This window comes from Plectrocnemia conspersa, unplaced genomic scaffold, assembly GCF_051122295.1.
Source record: "Plectrocnemia conspersa isolate PC_06_02 unplaced genomic scaffold, ASM5112229v1 ptg000010l, whole genome shotgun sequence".
In the NCBI taxonomy this organism is placed as follows: Eukaryota; Metazoa; Arthropoda; class Insecta; order Trichoptera; family Polycentropodidae; genus Plectrocnemia; species Plectrocnemia conspersa.
Genome location: NW_028277174.1, coordinates 32,008,216 through 32,028,415, shown reverse-complemented (window position 1 = coordinate 32,028,415; position 20,200 = coordinate 32,008,216). Strand labels below are relative to the sequence as shown.

Sequence of the window (20,200 nt, the reverse complement as noted above, 5' to 3'; positions counted from 1 at the left end):
CCGTCGACCGGTCTCTTAGTCTAAGCCTAAAAACGACGCCAGTCGAACGGAGAGTGCGGCCCGAGTTTAGATCATGTGTGCCCTTCTTATAGCATCCTCGGGATGAACCTGTTCGGATGCAAGTTCTGCGAACACCCTAAGGACGGTGAGGATATCGAGTGTGACAGAAAAAACTTTGATACCCTCTTGTGGGCAATTGTGACCGTGTTTCAGGTATTTCCATTTCACAATATACGAGACGCTTTTTTAACAACAGACCGATATATATATATATATATAACCAACATCGCTCACAAATGCAAATAATATACGACAGCATCGAGAGATGCGATACAAGGATTAGCCAGTCACCACAAAGCACGACAGACAATCGCGGAACCGATCTGTGGACGGACCGCAGCGCGAGCCTACTCTCTCACTCCCAACCTATGTACCGACCGTGCGCAGATTTCGCGCCGTATTCGCTAGACCTAACTTACTAACCGACCGACGCTTAGCGCCGCTTTTGCGACTCTCTTCGCCTCCTTGCTCGAGGCGGCCACAGATCAATTCCTAGATCGAACGCGACACTCCAACACCGCACACTAGCACACGACTAGGGGCAAGGTAGGTGCCACACGCCACGCACACTCCACATAGATACTCCCTAAACCAGCAATCATCGCAACGAGTAATGTTGAAACGCAATCCACTTTTCATTATAAATTATTCGATCGACCTTTTGGAATGCCTCCTTATCTCTCGTCTGCATGCCTTTTCGATCCTCTCTCCTTTTTATTATATATATATATATATTTACTACTACTGCGTCGACTCCATCATGTAAATAAGTGGTCTCCAAAGTTAAGTGCGCGTACTCCAGGGGGTGCGTCAAGGTTTTTTTAGACCGAACATCAACTCGTATTTTTCAATTACACTATCATGATCACCAAATAAACCCATTCGCATACACGCAGAAGGAGTCAACGGCGTTTATTTGTAGCTAGCTATTTATTTATTAAAATAATACTGATTTTCAACCATATGAATGTTCGAATGAAATTTGAAAAATCTTAGATTAAACCATTTGTATACTTTAGCAACCCATGTCGTTTTTTTCTCTTAATATACCCAGGCCCTGTGAATATAATGATTCCGGACACCATGGCGAAAAAGGCATTTTATATATTTTTAACATTGTTATATAACTTATTGTGTAAATATTAATAGAGTTCTATGCTGCAGATAAATATGAAAATTAGCCACATATCATATTTTATGCGAAATAGTACAATTATGCATTAAAAAATCATTTAAAAATTATTAAAAAATATCTACTATATTGTTTGCTGCTCAGTGTTGCCATGTATTAAATTGATTTGCTGCACGTAACAGTTTTGTAATAAAGTTTTTATTGGTTGTGTTTATTTAATTCAAAAAACATTTAAGTATAAACATTTATTTAAGTATAAACATTTCTCAACATAAGTATTCATTTGTCAATATAAGTAATACATTTGTCAATACAAGTAATACATTTGTCAAAATTCGGCGTGTGCGCAAAAAACCGCTGGAAAGATAGCAAGAAAAATAGTTTTATATTTTAGATTTTTCCATTTATATACTACATATTTATGAATTCTACAAGCATAAACATTTATCAACATAGTTTGATCAAAAGATTTCGCATAACAATAATCTTAACACAAACGGAGCCGCGTCAAAAAAATATAATCTGTTCTTTTGTATAATAATGCTTATTGTGAAAGTACTTCCTAGAAAACCAATGTTCCGCTTATGTTATTATTTGTCTTTACACCTTCAAAAAACATTTGTAAATAGAATGTTTAATCAACGGTATCTAATATGACCGAAATTCGCAGAATTCGTTCCTTTTACGAAACAAGATATTGGAAAGGCTGACCTTTTATTATTGTTATTTTTTCGTCTTAATATGCCATAATTTGTTGTGTATTTTATGTCGGATGAATTGCAACAAAGACAAACGCTAATGAATGATTCATTGAACCGACACATTCAAGTTGTTCTGGCTCTTGTTTCTTTGACGTAATGGGTTCCAAGGACCCCGCTAAATTGACAATGGAACTTTGGTGGAACGAAAAGCAACGTATGCGAATTTTACAAATATATACAAGTCTGAGATGGCATAACTGTCCCCAGAATTTACACAATTTTAATTTCATTCCACTTTTTAGGATAATGTAATTTTACATTGTGTTCTAAAAATAATATTAACGTCTGTTTTTATTATTTTTTAAGCGCGAAACCCTACACGAGCGAATCGGTTGCGTATGCTGAGAGCCGGCCTTGCATAACGTATTTTACCGACCAATAGATTAAATTTTTATAAATTTAAAAACCTATAAAAATAAAAATAATTAATTTTTGGCATTCTCTAACCAAAAAATAACATTTTTCAGTAAAATATCTTCGTTTAATACGCTAACAAAATGTATTACAAAAAATTTCGAGCTCTGCAGCAAAATTATTCCTTTTTTATAAATGATGGTGAATTATGTAATATATTTTTTTTATTATTTTGGGGAGCTGATATTTTTTGCAGGGACCTAATGTTCAACTTCTGCCATTCGTGCTACTTATTTTTTTCTGGCTTACGGGGTGCGCGATCGAAAAGTTTGGAGACCACTAATGTAAATAATGACCGCTTACTTGCGCTTTCTAACCGAACGTTGATAGATTTTATAAGGCGGTAACGATTTTGAGCAACCCGTGCACTCGTTGAACTAGCATTAGAGCAATTTTCACAGAAGAGCGACGCTTTCCGCCGCCGTCGACCCTAACCCCACACCTCTGTATCGTTTTGTTTACTTACTTTGTTTTCTCTGAGCATGCCGTTCTCTTTCACCTCTAACGATAAACCCATAAACCAAAAGGATTAAAAAAAATGCGCATAACAAAGTGAATAATTCGTATACCCCGAAACGATTTACTGCGAGTCGTCCTGCAACTTAGAGAGTATCTTTAGGATATGGCGCGACGGGGGTGCGAGCGATTCCGAATCGCTCGCACTCCCTCGCGTAGTCGTATTGTATTATAAGGATGAGTCCGTGTGCTCGCCGAATTCTCATACCGATTCGTACCCTTACACCGTACCGGTCGCTGCCTGGTCTGTTCGCTGCGCAGCATCCTCGGCATGTACCTGTTCGGCGGTAAGTTTTGCAAGTTTATCGACGACTACGGCAACGAGAGGGAGTGCACTTGCCCAGAGATCGTTTCGCAACACCCCCGCTGCGAGTGCGATAGAAAGCACTTCAATAATATCCTCTGGGCGACGGTGACCGTATTCCAGGTATGACGAGCCGTCGCGCTTTACAGAATAGACGTTTTCGATGTGGCATGCCAGTGGCGTATGTGCATGATCGTTCGCAGCACTCGTACGGAAGTACCCAGTCCCGCACTTCGTTCGCTTTAACCGAAGACGTCGTCCCGCACGCCTAGCGCCGACAGGTACGTACCCCCCAGCATGCGCTTTTCTCGAGCTCTTTCTCGTCGTCTCTCACTTTCTCGCATCTCGTCTTTCCAGCTCACGGTGTGACCAAACGCATCTATATCGTAGTAATTATAAAAAATGAAATAAAATTGCATTTTTATAAAAAGTCACAAAATAAAAAATGTATCAAAAAATAAATATTGCTATGATTTAGATCACACTGTGCAGCAGTGCGCGCGCGCCAATCTCTTTTCCTATAATTTTCTATGCGCTCGCTCATTCCGAACATTTTCTTCTATCACTGCTGATTTTTCCTCAACTGTGTGTCTGCATTTGCGCGCGCGCTCGAGGCTTTTCTTATTTTTCCCGACGTTTATTGCCGTTTTCGACGAGTGCTTAATAGTAGTGCGTAGACACCGTAAACTAGCAAAACTATGTTCACTTACAAACTAACCGCTGAAGACCGCAACACGACTCTTTGACACATTTTTTATCCACACATCTTTCATTATACACTTGTACATATATGTATGTTTATGTTCTAAAATGTTTTTATATCGTTTGGACTTTGAAATAGTGCGTGCTTTGTTTTAGGAGCGCCGTTAGTCACGACGCAAACTTTCTTGCGCGCGTTTTCATTGTTTATTCCCGCTTGCAGATTTTGACGCAGGAAGACTGGAACGTAGTGTTGTTTAACGGAATGGAAAAGACCAGTCACTGGGCGGCTCTCTATTTCGTAGCTCTGATGACGTTCGGAAACTACGTTCTGTTCAACCTCCTAGTGGCCATCCTGGTGGAAGGGTTCAGCTCGGAGGTACGCTGGACGCGATAGACGCACGAGAAGGCCGCTATATTATTTTTCGCATTCCAGAGAAACGAAAGACGCGAACGAGAACAAAGGGAGATAGCCAAATCGAAATTGTCGGCCGAGTGCTTCTCGGACAACAACGAGCTGCCCTACGACGAGTCTCAATCGGCGTCGGAGTCGAGCGACAGCTTCGCTCAGGTAAGCTCTCGATTCGACGCGCTTCTCTAGCAGAGCACTTCCGCACTTTGCGTTTTACAGCATGAAATCAAAAACCAGTGGAAGTCGGCGGACGACGTCAGGAAGGTCAAGGACTCGAACGGACACCGCGAAAAGACGGCCAAAAAGTCGAGAAGCCAAGACGCCAAGAAGCAGAAGCACCGCAAGAAACACGACCAGATATCTTGCGCCATAGAATGCGTCGAAGAGACCAAGTGCAACATTCAGAAAGAGTCCAAGATGCTGCAGAACGGCGCCTCCAACGGCGTCCAGCTACCGATCATCACCACGACGGCCGCCACCCCTCAGGACTCGCCAAACACCACCTTGGAACCGGGAGTGTCCTTCAAAGAATTCAACTACGACCTGTCTCGTTCTTCGCTGCTGGACAGTCTGGACTCCGTCGACGGGAGCTCGGTGAGCAGTCGCTTCGGTGGATGCGCTCGCCCGCCGAAACGACCGCTCACTCGAGCGCTTTCCTCTTTTTGCAGTGCGTGAGCGTACCCGGTCTGCTGAAACCTCCCAACAGCTTCGCGTTGACTTTGCACTCGGCCGGTCGAGCGAAAATCTCCAAGGCGGCGCTGAAATCGGAGAGAGAGAAAACGAACGGGATCAACAGGCTGGCTATTCCGAAGTGTCCGATGTCCTTCTCAGCGGAAAAGCTCGACTCGATCGCTAACTATTCTCCGACGCAGTACGAAAAGAACATTCAGCTTTCGAAGAGCTCTTTGCAAAAGGACATTTTGGTGCCGACGACCAACAACAATGTCATCACCGCCTGCGATAAGTCCAGTCTGCTGAACGAAAAGTTGACTCTGGGCGTTCTGGACGACAACCAGCAGCAAAACGAAAAATGCAAAATACAAAGGGGCTACAGCTGGAAAATCGCGCGGCCGAGCCTTAGAAGAAAAAACTCGACGGCGAAGAGCAGGAGCGGCTCCGACTCGGACGCAGTGGTCATACTCAACAACGGAAGGGAGCACTCCAGCAGTAATCGCTTGATTTTGCCTTATCACTATGCCTCTAGCGCGAGTCTGACGGCGCTCTTTCCAGGTTCGGGCAATCTGCAGTCGAATCTCCGCAAGAACGATTCTCTTCTCCAGTCCACGAACCGAATTCAAAACGACACGCAAGGAAACGCCCCGAACAACAAGTCCTCCATAGGCCTATCGCCGCAAAACAGCTTCAAGGGAATATCTTCTCAAAACTCGATCGCGGGAAGCACCAATTCACAAGTACATTCGCTTCGATCGCACTCCTTCGCTGTAGACCTCTCGCTCATCTTCGGCGTCGTATATTTACAGGTAACGTGGGGCGGCGGCTCGCAGCCGGCTCGGACCTCTCCTCCGCTCAAGGCGAACCTGCCTACCAACCTGCAGTTGATCAATCATCACAATATATCCAAGAGATTCGCGCATCACAGGCTGTCTCTAACTCCGGACTTGTTGACCGGTAAGCGCAAATCGAACGGTTTTTTTTTATCAGTTTAAACGAAAACTTTCTCTCTCCAGGTTACCACCGCTCAAGTCTGCTGGAAGCTCATAGCGACAAGCAGTGTAACGAGATAAAAAGTCAACCCCTGCTAGGCCAGCAGCACGTCCATATGGTGTCGAACCCCAAATCGTCCAACATAATAATCTCGAACTTGAGCTCGATCGATAAGCAAGAGAACGGCTCAAGTCCACTTCCTAGTATCAAGATAATCCGAGACGACATAGAAGCATCGGACAACCTGAAAGCCACGGTCGAACACGGATCGGGAAATTCCAAGCTGATAGACCTGTTCAAGTTTTTCGAACCCAAAGGATGCCTTAAGGAGAGGGATGACTTTTCACTGTATCTCTTTCCGAGCGGCAATAAGTGAGGATTCCCCGGGTGAGTCAAAAATGTCGTCGGAGACAATCGCTAAAATATATTTTTACTTATCCAGGTTTCGCAAACTATGCAACTGGACTGTGACGCGAAAATGGTTCGACAACGTAGTTCTGCTGTTTATCGCGCTGAACTGCATCACTCTAGCGATGGAGAGACCGAACATCCCGCCGATCAGTGCGGAGAGATCCTTTCTCTCGACCGCCAACTATGTGTTCACCGGAGTTTTCGCGTTGGAAATGTTCATAAAGGTATAATTCAATCTGCGAATGAAAGCTTGGCTGACTAATACGTATTTACATACATATTTATCTAAAAAAAATGCAGGTCGTTGCGGCGGGGATGTTCTATGGACCAGAAGCTTATTTTACTTCCGGCTGGAACATAATGGACGGGTCGTTGGTCATAATTTCGATCATAGATCTATTGATGTCCCTCGTTTCAGAATCCAGTCCGAGGATATTTGGCATTCTTAGGGTGAGTTTCGAGAGCACTGCGAATCCTCCGCGACGTAACGAACATTCCTTTCCCTTCTAGGTGTTCAGGTTGCTGCGCTCTCTGCGGCCGCTGAGAGTCATCAACAGAGCGCCCGGATTGAAACTCGTCGTGCAGACGCTTCTGTCTTCTCTCCGTCCCATCGGCAACATCGTCCTCATATGTTGTACGTTTTTCATCATATTCGGAATTCTCGGCGTGCAGGTACTCGCCTTTCGATCTCGCGATACGTATTTTATTCACTGCACGCTAACGAACCGACCGTCTCTCGCAGCTGTTCAAAGGAGCGTTCTTCTACTGCGAAGGGGAAAACATCAAGGGCGTTAAAAACAAGACCGACTGCAAGGCAATAGAAGGGAACGTGTGGATCAACAGAAAGTACAACTTCGACGACCTGGGAAAGGCTCTCATGTCCCTGTTCGTGCTCAGCTCCCGAGACGGCTGGGTCAACATAATGTATACCGGTCTGGACGCCGTCGGGGTGGATCAACAGGTGCGCTATCGTTGATGACCATTCTTTCCTTTCGTAACCGGTGCTTATGTTTTTTCAGCCCATCGTCAACTACTCCGAGTGGCGCCTGCTATACTTTATCGCTTTCATCCTGCTGGTTGGCTTCTTCGTTCTCAACATGTTCGTGGGCGTCGTCGTAGAAAACTTCCACCGCTGCAGGGAGGAACAGGAGAAGGAAGAGCGCGTGCGACGAGCGGCTAAACGCGCCCTACAAATGGAAAAAAAGCGAAGAAGTGCGCCATATATTCCTCTAGATTTTCACGCAATCGAACGTATTAAACCTTATTTTCTCTCCAGAAATGCACGAACCGCCCTACTACGCCAACTACTCGCAAGGAAGGCTGCTGGTTCACAACGTGGTCACCTCTAAGTACTTCGACCTGGCTATCGCCGGCGTGATCGGTCTCAACGTGGTCACGATGGCGATCGAGTACTACAGGATGCCTCCCGCGCTCGAATACGCCCTCAAGATATTCAACTACTTTTTCACCGCTGTGTTCATTCTCGAAGCGCAGATGAAGTTGGTCGCCCTGGGCTTTAAGATCTACCTGAAAGACAAGTGGAACCAGCTCGACGTGGGCATAGTCATCTTGTCGATAGTCGGCATAGTGCTGGAGGAGCTGCAGACTAACATCATACCGATAAACCCCACCATCATGCGGGTCATGAGGGTGCTGAGGATAGCTAGGGTTCTGAAGCTGCTCAAGATGGCGAAGGGCATACGGGCACTGCTCGACACTGTGATGCAGGCGCTGCCGCAAGTCGGAAATCTGGGTCTTTTGTTTTTCCTGTTGTTTTTCATCTTCGCCGCTCTGGGTGTCGAGCTGTTCGGACGATTGGAATGCTCGGACGAGGTCCCCTGTCAAGGTACAAAACGATGGTGGTTTTTTGATGCTTTTATTATAACGTCGTTCCCTTCGCAGGGTTAGGAGAGCACGCGCACTTTGCCAATTTTGGGATGGCGTTCCTGACGTTGTTTCGCGTCGCAACCGGAGACAACTGGAACGGCATAATGAAGGACACGCTGCGAGAAGAGTGCGACAGCACAGTCGACTGCGTCAAAAACTGTTGCGTGTCGACGGTCATCGCTCCCATCTTTTTCGTCATATTCGTACTGATGGCGCAGTTCGTACTGGTTAACGTGGTGGTGGCGGTGAGTGACGCGTCTCCGGTTTTCGCTCTCCTTTTTAGGACGACGATGACAATTAGCTTTCATTCGCAGGTGCTAATGAAACACTTGGAAGAGTCTCACAAGCAGATGGAGGACGAAATGGACATGGAGGTCGAGTTGGAGAAGGAGTTCGAGAGAGAGCAAGACGACCAGGAGGACCATGCCCTCTGCCTCGCCCTCGAGGCAGATTCGCCTACCGATCGACCCAGGAGGTCACTTAAAAAGGTATAGATTTCTTCAATTCAGATAAATATGAAATTATAAATCAGAGGTGGCCAAATTGCATTCTAGTGTAAGCCACATACAATAATCTCAAAGACTGAAGAATTATTTTAGATTAATGAAGAATGAGATAGTATAAATGAAATTCTTTATATCTCCAAATCTAAGACTGGATTTGGCCAATAATTATTATAACTTCCTGTAATAATCATCAAGTTTTTTGTCTTTGTCCTTAAGATATCTGATTTTTGAAAAAATTGTCTTATCATGATTAATTCTGAAAAAGTTGTATTTTTTTCTGAAAGTTGAATATCGTTTGTACAAAATCAGAAATATTTTTCTTCTTTCCTTGTAGCGCCAAGTTTAAAAATTCCAAATGTTCCATTGTGTCAGTCAGGAGCATTACATTACGAAACCAATCATTGTCTTAGATTTGTGAGTACGATTTGTTCTTTTCTTTAAAAATACTTACAAGATTATAATTACTTCTGTAGAAACAGAACGAGTGCCAACTATATCGTCGCTAAATATACTTTAGCGACGGGTGGCAATTAGATACAGATTGAGCCGCTGCAGTAGTATTTTTAACCTAGCCCGGACCAAGCGGGGGACTCGAAGTCCCCTAAGTCGCTATTTTTCGTTGTAACTTTTTAATTACTAATGTTAATAAGTTCATATTATATGTAATCCTGTATTAAATCATTACACATATGTTCTGATAATTTTTAGTAGATTTCATACATAAATAAGGATTAAAAACAAACATTTGTGATGAAATACATTGTTTTGATATTTTTGCGTGCATTCGTAACATAACAAGAAGAGCAGTTGGGATAAAATATTTTGTTTCGCTCACACTTACGGTTATAAATGCATAAAATGTGTATTTAATCCATTAGGTGCGAGCGAGATATACATATATCGCTCTGGAATGCGCACGATTTCCGGTGTCGCACGAAGAAACGGATGACGAAACTGCGCTTCTCAATTCGCGTGGTATTTAGTTGACGGCAAATTTACTTTTTTCATCGTGTTTTTGTGATTTCATCGTTTTATATATTAGTGTTATAATTATTAATGAAATTTACATAATTACATAATATTTAGGTATGTAAGAAGTTTTATTGTCATCATTATTTTTATTACATAGTGTTTTTTTAGTGTAACATGTAAAAACAATAATAAAAATAATGAATCAAAGGCAATATAAAAATTTAAATTAAACATTTCCGATTAAATCTATTGTTTTGGTCTTTTTGCGTGCATTCATAACATAACAGAAAAAGCAGTTGGGATAAAATATTTTTGTTTCGCCCACACTTTCGGTTATAAATGCATAAAATGTGTATTTCATCTATTGGATGCGAACGAGATATACATATTGCTCTGGAATGTTTATGATTTCCGGTGTCGCCAAGGACCTAACGGATCTCTTGCAATTTTTGAGACAGTGTTTATTCAATACGCGCGGTGTTTATGTTATATACTCTGATTTTGAATCTATGAATTCCTATAATTATATAATTCAATAAGATTGCGACACAATTTCAACGATGCAACGTAATTAGTTCATCGACCTAAAATCGTGATATACGAACGTTTGTTTATGTTAAAGCAATTAGAGCAAACAAGGGGTCTATTCGGTATCATTCGTTTGAACGAAACCATAAATCGATGGGACACTTGACTGGACTGGAAACAGTACTAGACTTGTTCTCTTTGTCACAAAGAGATGATGCGTCACATGTAGTCACAGGGTCGATCGAAGGGACAAATCGATGGTGTACATGTTACCTTATGGAATGTGTCATAAGGAAATGCGTCACGTGTGCAATGTATATAAATATGGGAATCAAATAAAGAGAAGACACTTGATATTGATCTCGGAGAGAGAGAATATTGATGATAATATGTAAAGCCCTGCACATAAATTTATAAATGAAAAAATAAATATGTAGTAAGTAAATATATTATTTTTAATACAATAGTTTGAGAAACAGTAGCACTTGTCGCAACATCGGGTAGTAGTGGGGATAGCGGACACTGTTCTGCCCGCCCACAGTGATGAAAATGACATGCTTCGATGATGACGCTTCTTAGTGTAATATTATTTTACGTAAAAAAACGATAAAATGTTATAAAATATAATAATTCCATGATATTAATATATGTAATGATTGTTCAAATGCATATACTTGATTTTATGCTATTATTTCTTGTCGAAAAGGTCTAAAAATTAGTATGAAGATCGGGGGTCTTTCCGTACCCACGTTGGGAGCGTACGTTTTTTTCGTACACTCGGTCCGGTAAAGGTTAATAGGTATTATTAGTTACGTGCTAAATATTTAAGTGTGAATGGACGGTGCGCGGGGCCCGCACCGGCCGTGCGAGCCCGCCGAAGTCGCCAAGAGAAAAAGTGTCCGTCACGCCAGTGCTGCTAAGTTTTGGCCATAATATACCTTAATATATATAAATGGGCCCCTTACACAACCAGAGCCATTTGTCTATGTGTATTATAAGTAAATACTCACGCTTCTTTATTACAATCTCACGATATATGTATTATTGTCGATGTCTCGAAACGCTAACTTCAAAGGCTAACTTCGAAATTTTTTTTGAAGATAAGTTGCTACGCAAGCTTCAAGTCTTTTTGGAAACTTTTATTCTAAGACAATCCTACGGACGGAGAACGTCTAGTCACTTTTTTAAATGTTTTAAATATTAGATATACTAATTATATATAATATATTGTACATATTACTGGTTTATTACCATTTTCATTATTACAATGAGTTATTAGCTAAACTTAATATAGAGTAGGAATATAAAACAAAACGCTTGTGGTTACAATTTAAGGGAAAAAATTAAAACCGAAAGAACAATAAAAACACAGGAACCAAACAATAAATTTACTGATAATTTGCTAACTGGAATTATTAACTAAGGAAGGGGCGCAATGGCGGCAAGCCATAATTAAATAAGAATATACAACTTGGCGTTAATTTCAATGATAGAATATATAAAATGTCTACTTTTTGACCAACTCAATTAATCATTTAATTCTTTTTAACTACAAAAGATTATTCGGATAGCACAACGCTACCTATTAAATATTTTCTATTATATTTTTATTCATTTACAATATTTTTTTAAGATGTTTATGTTGATTGTAGGCAAGAAATATTTACACATGCTCTATATTGACAAAACTTAGATTTGACAAACTTTAATTTGTTAAATAACGTCGTTCACAATGTTATTTACTTTAAATTACATAATGTGGACAACCATCATCTAGTAATATGCTATTGGTATAACAAGTTGTTTAACATTGTACAATATTATTGTTATAGAGTATTCACCTTAGATACTAGACTTGCCCATTCTTAAATTATTTTTTATCATACTTACACAATCTTTTTTCAGAGGATTAGATTTAAAAAATCTTTACTTCAATATAATTTTCAAAGTTAAAATATCTATTCATCGTATACTTTTGTTTCAATTAATAAATAAATATTTTTTCATTTCACAGGTGAACTCGCTGCCTTCAGACTTTTCGTACTCGGCGCCCAGCGGCCGCAACTCGATCCAGCTGTACGGAGGCAGTCCGCTGGCTTCAAGAGCTAACCTACGTCGGCTGCAATATCACGGAACTCGAAGGCAGACCCTCCACGCGCCCCGACTGTCTGCAACCTTCGCCGCACGCTCGTTCGACCGCTCCGGAGGTTACCTTTCGAGACAGTCGTCGACGGAGTCCTACTGCGCCGGAAGACGACCGCCGTTCGGAGAGCCGTCGGTCGAAGCGCTTCGCTCCAGGAGGGGCCGTCTCGGCAGGGAGTCGTCGACCGAGTCGTATCAGAAGCGGTTGCGCAAGCGGATGGATTCGGTCGCCTCGGAGACGACGATGGACAAGGGCGGCTCGAGCGCCCAGGTCCTTTACGAGGAGGAGCCCTGCTACATCGACGAGGACGACGAGCGGGGAAGGCGCACCTCGGAGAGGACCTCCGTCTCGGTGGAGGTCGAAAAGCGGCCGGAGCCGCCCTCCGCCGAGAAGGAAGACGAGGAGCGCAAGAAGAGCGGCAGGCCAGCGCGCAAGACGTACGGCAGCGCCAGGCAGCTGACGAAGCAGGCCGCCGTAGACGACGACGACAGAGATTCGGGGCCCGACGAGGCTTCTCGCGAAGCGGTCCTGGCCGGAGGGCTCGCCCTCACGGAGGAGGAGAGCGTCAGACAGGTGATAGCCGAGAGGAGGAAGATCGACCTGATGAGGCCCGAGCCGGCCGGCTTCAACGCCAGCGTCGAGTCGGCCGAGCCGCTGCTGGGCAGGCGCAGCGTCGAGTCCGCCGACTCGCCGACGGCCCTCAGTTAACCTCGGATCTTCCCCGTCGGCGAAAGCGAACAATAAACATAGTCGTAGCGTAAGCGTATATTTTTGGAGAACTCTCAATTGTACGTCTGTGATATTCAGCTCTACGTATGCGTATTAAATAGGATCGTCCGGTCGACGGCGGGACGCGACGCGATTTCTCTCTTCGAACCCGCTCGATCGGGAATCTGTGCCTTTCTTTTCGACGAAACGATCGCGTTTCGCCCCTTTCCGTCTCGTTTTCGTTCAGATCGTATATTTTCATACTCCCGCTCGGTCTTCGGGCGCCGCGTCGAAGAAGCTGTCGCTTGGGATTTCGTTGGAATAAAACAAATTTAGAACAGAAAAGTCTTTTATTCGCCGCCTTCCTTCCGACTATGCTTTAAAATAATTATTGCAGCGGCCGTCGGTCGCATAGTTCGTTTAATTCTTAGGTTACACACAAATTGAGATGAAGTCAAAAGATATAAATACCTGACACGCAAAATGACGAACATATTGCCACTTATACAGAGCGAGAGAGAGCGGCCGAAGAACGTTCCCGTCGAGAGTTTACGTCGGGCGAGAACGCTCCACGTCCGTTCGAAACGAGACATAAATACTCAAAATACATATTATTTTCACTCGAAGTAAGCGGAGAATCGTCTCGCACGAGGAAGGTTTACACATTTGAAGTCTAATCTTATAGCTAAACCTCCGAGCCGACGAGACGGCTCTCCACGGCGTTAAAAATATAATCACAAAACTTTGAAACGATCTCGATTCGACGGCGTCGCCTCGGAGGAGCGACGAGACGGTCCGGCGGGCGAGGAGCGGCTCTCGGGCGTCGGCGGCGTCGTCGCGAGGATTTCTGGAGGACAAATCCAATAGATACTAGTATACCTCGTAATGCAGCGGGAGACCGGGCGGTCGGAGCGCTTCGGACTGTTCGGCGCGCGACGAAGCGGGCTCACCTGGATATCAACTGCAAAGGTCCACCAAAGAACGGCAAAGATGAAACAAACGCCACAACGGATCGATCGCCAAAATTTCAAACATAATAAATTCGATCGAAAGACGCTCTCGGGTCGCGTTCGCGCGGGTCCTTAGTAAAAATTCGTCAACGGCGCCGACTATACCTAAATCGAATAAATACCTCGAAGCTGCAAAAAGAGCGGAGTCGGTCGACTGGCTGCTCGCAATAATAACGTCCGGAGACGTCGCCGAACGGAGATTAGGTTCGACCGCTCGTCGCAGTTCCGAATGAATTAAAACAACACATTGGTGAGATAATCGACGTCGCTCCTAAGAAGATAAATACCTTTCGTGCGTCAAAGGGAGCGGTCGATCGCGTAAGTATAATTATCTCGAATGACGATCGTTACTACGAAACTGACGGACGACAAGCGAACACCTCAAATCGTAATAAATTACCATTTTGCCACTTACCTGAGAGAAATATTTTATTGTGTGATACCTCACGGGGTTCCGACGACGGCGACCGAACCCCGAAACGTCGCAATTATCGGCCGCGCGATCGGCTTCGTCTTCGCCGACCTTCCTTGTCTCTCGACCTCTCTCGTCCTGATCCTCCTGAAACGAAAAATCGCCATTGCAGACTATGCCGGATGTCAGATTTCAAAGAGTCAATATGAAAAATAATACCTCTGTCGCTCCTGTGCTTTTTATCCTTATCTTTTTCTCGACTCTCGTGAGATTTCGAGCTTTGCTTATCGTCACTCCGACTAGACCTACAATGGGAAACGAAAAATTGAATCAAGCGTTTGCAATGAGACGAGAAGATATTAAGTATAATATAGCAAACCTATGACTCCGATTGCCTCTATCCTTGTCTCTGTCGTGATCTCGCTCTCGATCGCCGCGGCCAGATCTTCGGTCCCTGTCTCGTTCGCGGTCTCTGTCCCGATCCCTGTCTCTCTCTTTGGCGTACGCGCTTCTAGCTCGATCTCTCTCTTCGTTTCGCCGCCTCTCCTTTTCCATCCTTTGTTTTTCCCTTTCGGCCGTTATTTCATCGAACGCTTCCCTCAAATGTAAGTATCTACAAAAAATACGAATTGAATATATGAGGTATATTTATTTTGCACGTTTTAATCAGATCAAAAATTGACATCTTGCAAAACAAACGTTGCTCATTGTATACATAAATGTTATCAGTAACGAATAATGATAAATATACAAGTCAATTTCAGAATACCCCACAATATTTATAAATTAGGAAAAGATCTCGCATTGTAGTCGCACTATACCTTTCAGAATATTAAAGACGAACTAAAACTGCAGTACAGTTTCTCTCGAGGACTTTCTTTGTTTTATTAACTTCTATATATAATATTATGATTATTTTGAATACGTTTTTATTATTATTGACATTTGAAAACTGATAACTAAATGTAGAAAGATAAGATAGGCAAAATAGTATCAGAATTCACATAAAATTCTTTTTCTACAAAAACCACAATAAACAATTATTTTTTCTTTAATTTCGAAAGTTTTTTATTTCACTCGTCAGTTTTTCATAAAAAAATTATTATAAAAAATAATCGTATGATAATGAAGTATTGGGCGGATTCGGACATGAAATTGGTAAGTGTTTAAAAGTCAAGGTTAAGTTTAAGTATTGTTTCTTCACTCAAGTTGCAAAACTAGTTGACTGTTGGATATCGACTATAAAAGCTCAGACTCGCATTTAGTGTCGAATCGAATATAGTAAATTATTTTTTTAATTGCTATTTCTTATTTTACGCAGTCATAAATGGGGACAAGCATGACTAAAGCGGTTCAAATGTTCAAATGAAGGTTTAACTTTAAGTCTCTTCACATTTATTGACATGCATTCGAAACTGTTTTGTTTCGCTTTTAATTTAGTTTCATTCAAACTATTGGACCTTTTACACGCGTTGCTTTTACTGACATTCAAGTTTAAATTCTCTTGCTATAATGGGGCGGAAAAATAATCTGAAACTTGAAAAGAGCTTCAATCGTTACTCTTCATACGGATAACAAAACTGAACGTTACATTAATCAACAATTAAATAATTCTAAGATGGCCGTGCATGAAGCGATTAAAAGATTTCAGAGTAAAGGACTAAATCTTGATATAAATTGTAAGAAGAAAAGACCTAGGATAAAGTCAAAACAACAAGATCAGCATATAATAACATTTAGTAAAATAAATAGAAGACTTAGTACAAATATTGGTATTGAAAATATTTCGTCGTCAACTGTGCAACGTCGATTACAGGAAGCAAATCTTGGAGGACGCATTGCTGCCAAAAAATATTTGCTATGTCGAGGAAATAAAAATAAAATGCATGACTGGGCAATTAAGCATAAAAATTGGACAACTGATGATTGATACAAAGTGCTATGGTCTGATGAGTCGAGATTTGTTTTGTTTGGACCAAAACGTAGAATGTTTGTTAGACGCAGTCAGCGAAAAGATGAGTCCCAACTGTATTGTGGCGATTCAGTCATGGCGTGGGGTTGTTTCTCAACAGCATGATAGCAAATAAAAATCGACAGTATTCTTAAAAAATACGATTTGGCCACCCCAGCGGAATATTCGTCAACATTTACTAAACTCCTAAAAGGCTTTGTAGGAATGTCTACAGTAATTTTGAGTTTTAATGGAAATGTTGTGTTTTATCCGTTATATAAAGTCGTTTTTATTTATTTATTTATTTATTTAAGGCATATTAAAAAAATCGACAAAAAATAGTTGAGTCTTAAACTTTTGACCGGCAGTGTATATAAGTAAAATGTCAATGATTAACTCAATTTGAATGTTGTGAAATAATGTCTATTTGCTGTAAAGTAATTATAGCTTAAGAACTTTGATTAGGTCAAGTCCAAAATACAAACTAAGACAACTCATCTCTCAGGGGAAAATAAATGGATATTTGGTCACAATAGGAGGGCGCAAAAACAATTATACTTAATTATTATTTGTAAAATATAAGTGAGGAAAAAAGGTTCACCCGACGTGCTGCTTTCCCATAAGGTGGTCGTCGATCCGCTGCTGCGCATCGCCGACGATGAGGAAGGCTCCGCAGACGGTGCACACTTCCATCTGCTTTTCCTGCGCGGCAGCGAGTTCAGCGGTGGCGTTCCAGTGGCTGCAAATTGCAAACTACGTTGTAGCAGAGAATAAAATAATAAAAGAGCAAAATAATCACCTCGAGTCGTGGTGCTTCTGCAGCTGCTCCTTCTCGTCCTTGTACTGGTCGCACAGCTTCATGAGCGCCTGCGCCTGGTCGACGTCGCCGCGGATGCCCGCCTGCTCGGCCTCCTCCACCAGCTTGGCCACCTTCTCGGCGAGCAGCTTGAGCTGGTCGCGGTGGCGCTCCTCGTGCTGCGCGCCCGCCTCCGACTTGGTGTTCATCAGCTCGAGCCGCTGCTTGCCCTTCTGGATCTTACGCTCCACGTCGCCGATCATGTTCTGGCAGAAGCGCAGAAACTCATCCTGGTAGTACGTCTTCTTGTGGCCCGGTTCCGCCCGCACGAACAGCTGCTTCACCTCGTCGTCGTGGATGCGGGGACACGCGCCCAGGTCCGCCCGAGTGTTTACGAACAAGTCGTGCGGGCAGAACTTCACCATGTAGTACTTGCAGTACTGCTGCTCCTCCCAGTTCAGCTTTTGCGTCTTTTCGTCGGGGTTCGTGTTGCGATTTCGCCCCATCAGCTCGTCGAGGAGCTGCGCCGCCGCGAGCACCGCCATGGCGACGTCTCTGTGCGCAGCCGCCGACGGCGATGGCAACACTTGCTTTAAGATGGCAACACTTTTTCCTATTGTATACAATTTTTTCTTGCGAACTCTTTGCATCCATCCCGTCGTTTCTCAATTCAATACAACAAATAATGATTTCGTTTAGTTATTGAGCCAGATACACAATTAATTGCGTCTGCATCTTTACAAACTATTATATTTTATATTATAAACAAATTATTGATATTTTTTATTTTACGGGGAAGTAGCACTCTGTTGCTGGAATTATTAACTTTGTATTAAATTACATGGTAACAGATAGCAATTAAACGCACATTTTTTTATTGACAAATAGTTTAGTTTACATGTTTTATATAATATTTTGCCAAAGTTTGCCAAGAGAATGTGTCTACGTCACACACGTGCCGCAAAATCTTAGCCATAATAAAACCTATATATATAAATAACTATAATATTTCAATAAAATCAATAACCGTCAAATCCGTCAAAGTACTGATAAAATTATTATTCAAATACAGTTTGAACCTTTTTTTAAATGCTTATGACTCTTTATGTTTTAAACAATATCCAATCCGACAATATTATTTCAGTACATTCTCACATTAGGTAGACGCACCGCAGTTGACAAAATACAAATTCTTAATTATTATATTTCATTGGGTCATTTTTGGAGCAATCAAATTATTTAGATGAATTTTTAAAACACTATCAAATATTCGCTTCCGCAAATTTTTTCAAGATAATATCAGCAAAAACTATTTTTATAGCTTATATGGTGTTTTTAACACACAATTTAGTATGCCCGGTAAACATAGCTGATATATTTCCTATTTTTTTTCTTGTCTATAATAATACCTTTAGCTTATATGCTGAAAAAGATTTAAAAAAAACTTAATTTACTGATACTGATTGTTCTTTATCGATTAAATTGTCTTCTTCAGTTAAATTGTCAACGGGTGGTACAAAAAGTGTATTTCTTATAATATTATTTTTTGCAATTGGAACACCTTCTCCCTCATTAATGTTATCTTCTAATTCATCTTTGCTGTCAGTAGGTATTTTTTTAATTATATCATAATAAGCATCACTCTCAAGATTGTTCATATTTACCTCTTATTGTTTTTATACGTAAAAGCCATCTGAAAATATTATAAATTACTAAGTATTTTAGGTGAACTGGTGGTGACGGGTGTCAATTAAACACAGATTAGACAGCTGCTGTATTATGTATTTAATAATTATTTGGCGACGGGTGGCAATTAGACACAGATTGAACCGCTGCAGTAATGTTTTATTGTGATATGAGTTGTTTACGTGGTTTATACAAGTGAAAAAACACGGATCAGCAGGCAGGACCCGTAACCGGCCGCTGCGAGCCTGCCCGGGGCTGCCACACAAGTGAAAAACCGTCACGCCCGTGTCACTAGAGTGCCGCCAAGTTTTGGCCATAATAAAAATCTATATATAAATATAAATATAAACAGGTCCCACAGTTACATTTTAAAACGATGTGATTGTTCTGCAGATGAAGCACCGCCGTTTGCCAGACTTCCGTCGAATTCCTCCAAAGAATGTTGCCGCCAAGTTTTGACTATAATGAATTAAAAAATAAATATATAAATAGGCCGCCAGAATATCATAAATTTTATTGTGTAAAAACAAATATTTTTGTAGGTTAACTGTAAATTTTATGAAGATTATACAACAGCGCACTGATTGTTTGTGATAAAATAAGACTTTTTTATAATTTGATTCACTATTCAATAATGAAGAACATAAAAAATATTATACAGGGTATAAGTTATTTTAAAATTAATCATCACGTAATTACTTGAATATCCCTCCGAAGATATTTGTCACAAACTAATAAAATTTCGAGGTTACGACACAGTTATACACTTGGCAATTGGATGATTCATTAACAAATCGCCATACATTTGCGACATCAAAACTATTAAATTCAAAGTTATTGGCGAAATATTTTAATGATTTATATATGCACCAGCGCGTATGTAGCGTTAAATTGAATTATGACTAGATGGATATGTTTATTTGTGGATGCTTTAACCTTACGAATTTGTTATGAATAAAATGAAAATAAACGGATTTAAGCGTAAAATACTAAATTGGGTAATATTAATAATTTTAAAGTTGAAACGCTAAATTATAAGTATTAAATTATAAACGCTAAAAATACGGTACAGAAACTAGGTTATTGTGTTTTTGGCTTTTAAGTCTGCGAAAGTGGCTAAAAGCGTTTGCTACATAAATACATTTTAAAATTTAAAACTTAGTTTTTTATTGCAATGAGCGTGTTTTTTTTCCAAACATTGACTAAAATTCGCAATTAACCGGTGTT

General features: G+C 41.5%; 2 protein-coding genes and 1 long non-coding RNA gene across 12 annotated transcripts in view; 2 read left to right on the top strand and 1 right to left on the bottom strand.

Moving 5' to 3' along the window:
* LOC148231421 (voltage-dependent T-type calcium channel subunit alpha-1G-like) overlaps nt 1-13,463 on the top strand; it is a 151,041-nt gene extending 137,578 nt beyond the window's left edge. For 2 of the 8 annotated variants that reach the window (XM_088195309.1, XM_088195308.1), the window contains exons 16-32: nt 93-213; nt 4,110-4,265; nt 4,323-4,457; nt 4,518-4,892; nt 4,967-5,465; nt 5,529-5,710; nt 5,780-5,927; nt 5,987-6,335; nt 6,406-6,598; nt 6,675-6,824; nt 6,885-7,046; nt 7,117-7,335; nt 7,394-7,586; nt 7,651-8,220; nt 8,277-8,506; nt 8,576-8,749; nt 12,282-13,463. In XM_088195309.1, the coding sequence (XP_088051435.1) occupies nt 93-213; nt 4,110-4,265; nt 4,323-4,457; nt 4,518-4,892; nt 4,967-5,465; nt 5,529-5,710; nt 5,780-5,927; nt 5,987-6,335; nt 6,406-6,598; nt 6,675-6,824; nt 6,885-7,046; nt 7,117-7,335; nt 7,394-7,586; nt 7,651-8,220; nt 8,277-8,506; nt 8,576-8,749; nt 12,282-13,118 (4,693 nt within the window). In that variant the 3' untranslated portion in view covers nt 13,119-13,463. Of the gene's footprint in view, nt 1-92; nt 214-3,144; nt 3,311-4,109; nt 4,266-4,322; nt 4,458-4,517; nt 4,893-4,966; nt 5,711-5,779; nt 5,928-5,986; nt 6,336-6,405; nt 6,599-6,674; nt 6,825-6,884; nt 7,047-7,116; nt 7,336-7,393; nt 7,587-7,650; nt 8,221-8,276; nt 8,507-8,575; nt 8,750-12,281 lie in introns of all 8 variants that reach the window. The other 6 variants (XM_088195307.1, XM_088195310.1, XM_088195305.1 and 3 more) reach the window with 6 other exon arrangements.
* The window catches only part of LOC148231410 (uncharacterized), a 302,215-nt gene that overhangs the window by 145,112 nt on the left and 136,903 nt on the right, over nt 1-20,200 (top strand). The gene's annotated exons all lie outside the window — the stretch shown is intronic.
* Nucleotides 13,450-17,866, bottom strand: LOC148231420 (luc7-like protein 3). 3 transcript variants are annotated; one of them, XR_015811101.1, is made up of 6 exons: nt 17,291-17,866; nt 17,093-17,230; nt 14,920-15,153; nt 14,760-14,845; nt 14,544-14,687; nt 13,450-14,079 (listed from the first exon to the last, which is right to left on the bottom strand). XR_015811101.1 is itself a non-coding variant. In XM_088195330.1 (5 exons), the coding sequence occupies exons 1-5, from the start codon at nt 17,830-17,832 to the stop codon at nt 14,617-14,619; spliced, it is 1,071 nt and encodes a 356-aa protein (XP_088051456.1). In that variant the 5' UTR covers nt 17,833-17,866; the 3' UTR covers nt 13,450-14,616. The 3 variants fall into 3 exon arrangements, 1 of the variants encoding a protein (XP_088051456.1); XR_015811102.1 differs by having other exon boundaries at nt 13,450-13,965; XM_088195330.1 differs by having other exon boundaries at nt 13,450-14,687.

Bases quoted from the DNA above. Each gene is read 5' to 3' on its own strand.
- LOC148231420 (XM_088195330.1), bottom strand. From the start codon at position 17,832: ATGGCGGTGCTCGCGGCGGCGCAGCTCCTCGACGAGCTGATGGGGCGA. The intron at 17,231-17,290 runs GTGATTATTTTG...TGCAATTTGCAG, and splicing joins CAGAAGCACCACGACTCGAG to CCACTGGAACGCCACCGCTG. The intron at 15,154-17,092 runs GTGAACCTTTTT...TATTTTTTGTAG, and splicing joins ATGGGAAAGCAGCACGTCGG to ATACTTACATTTGAGGGAAG.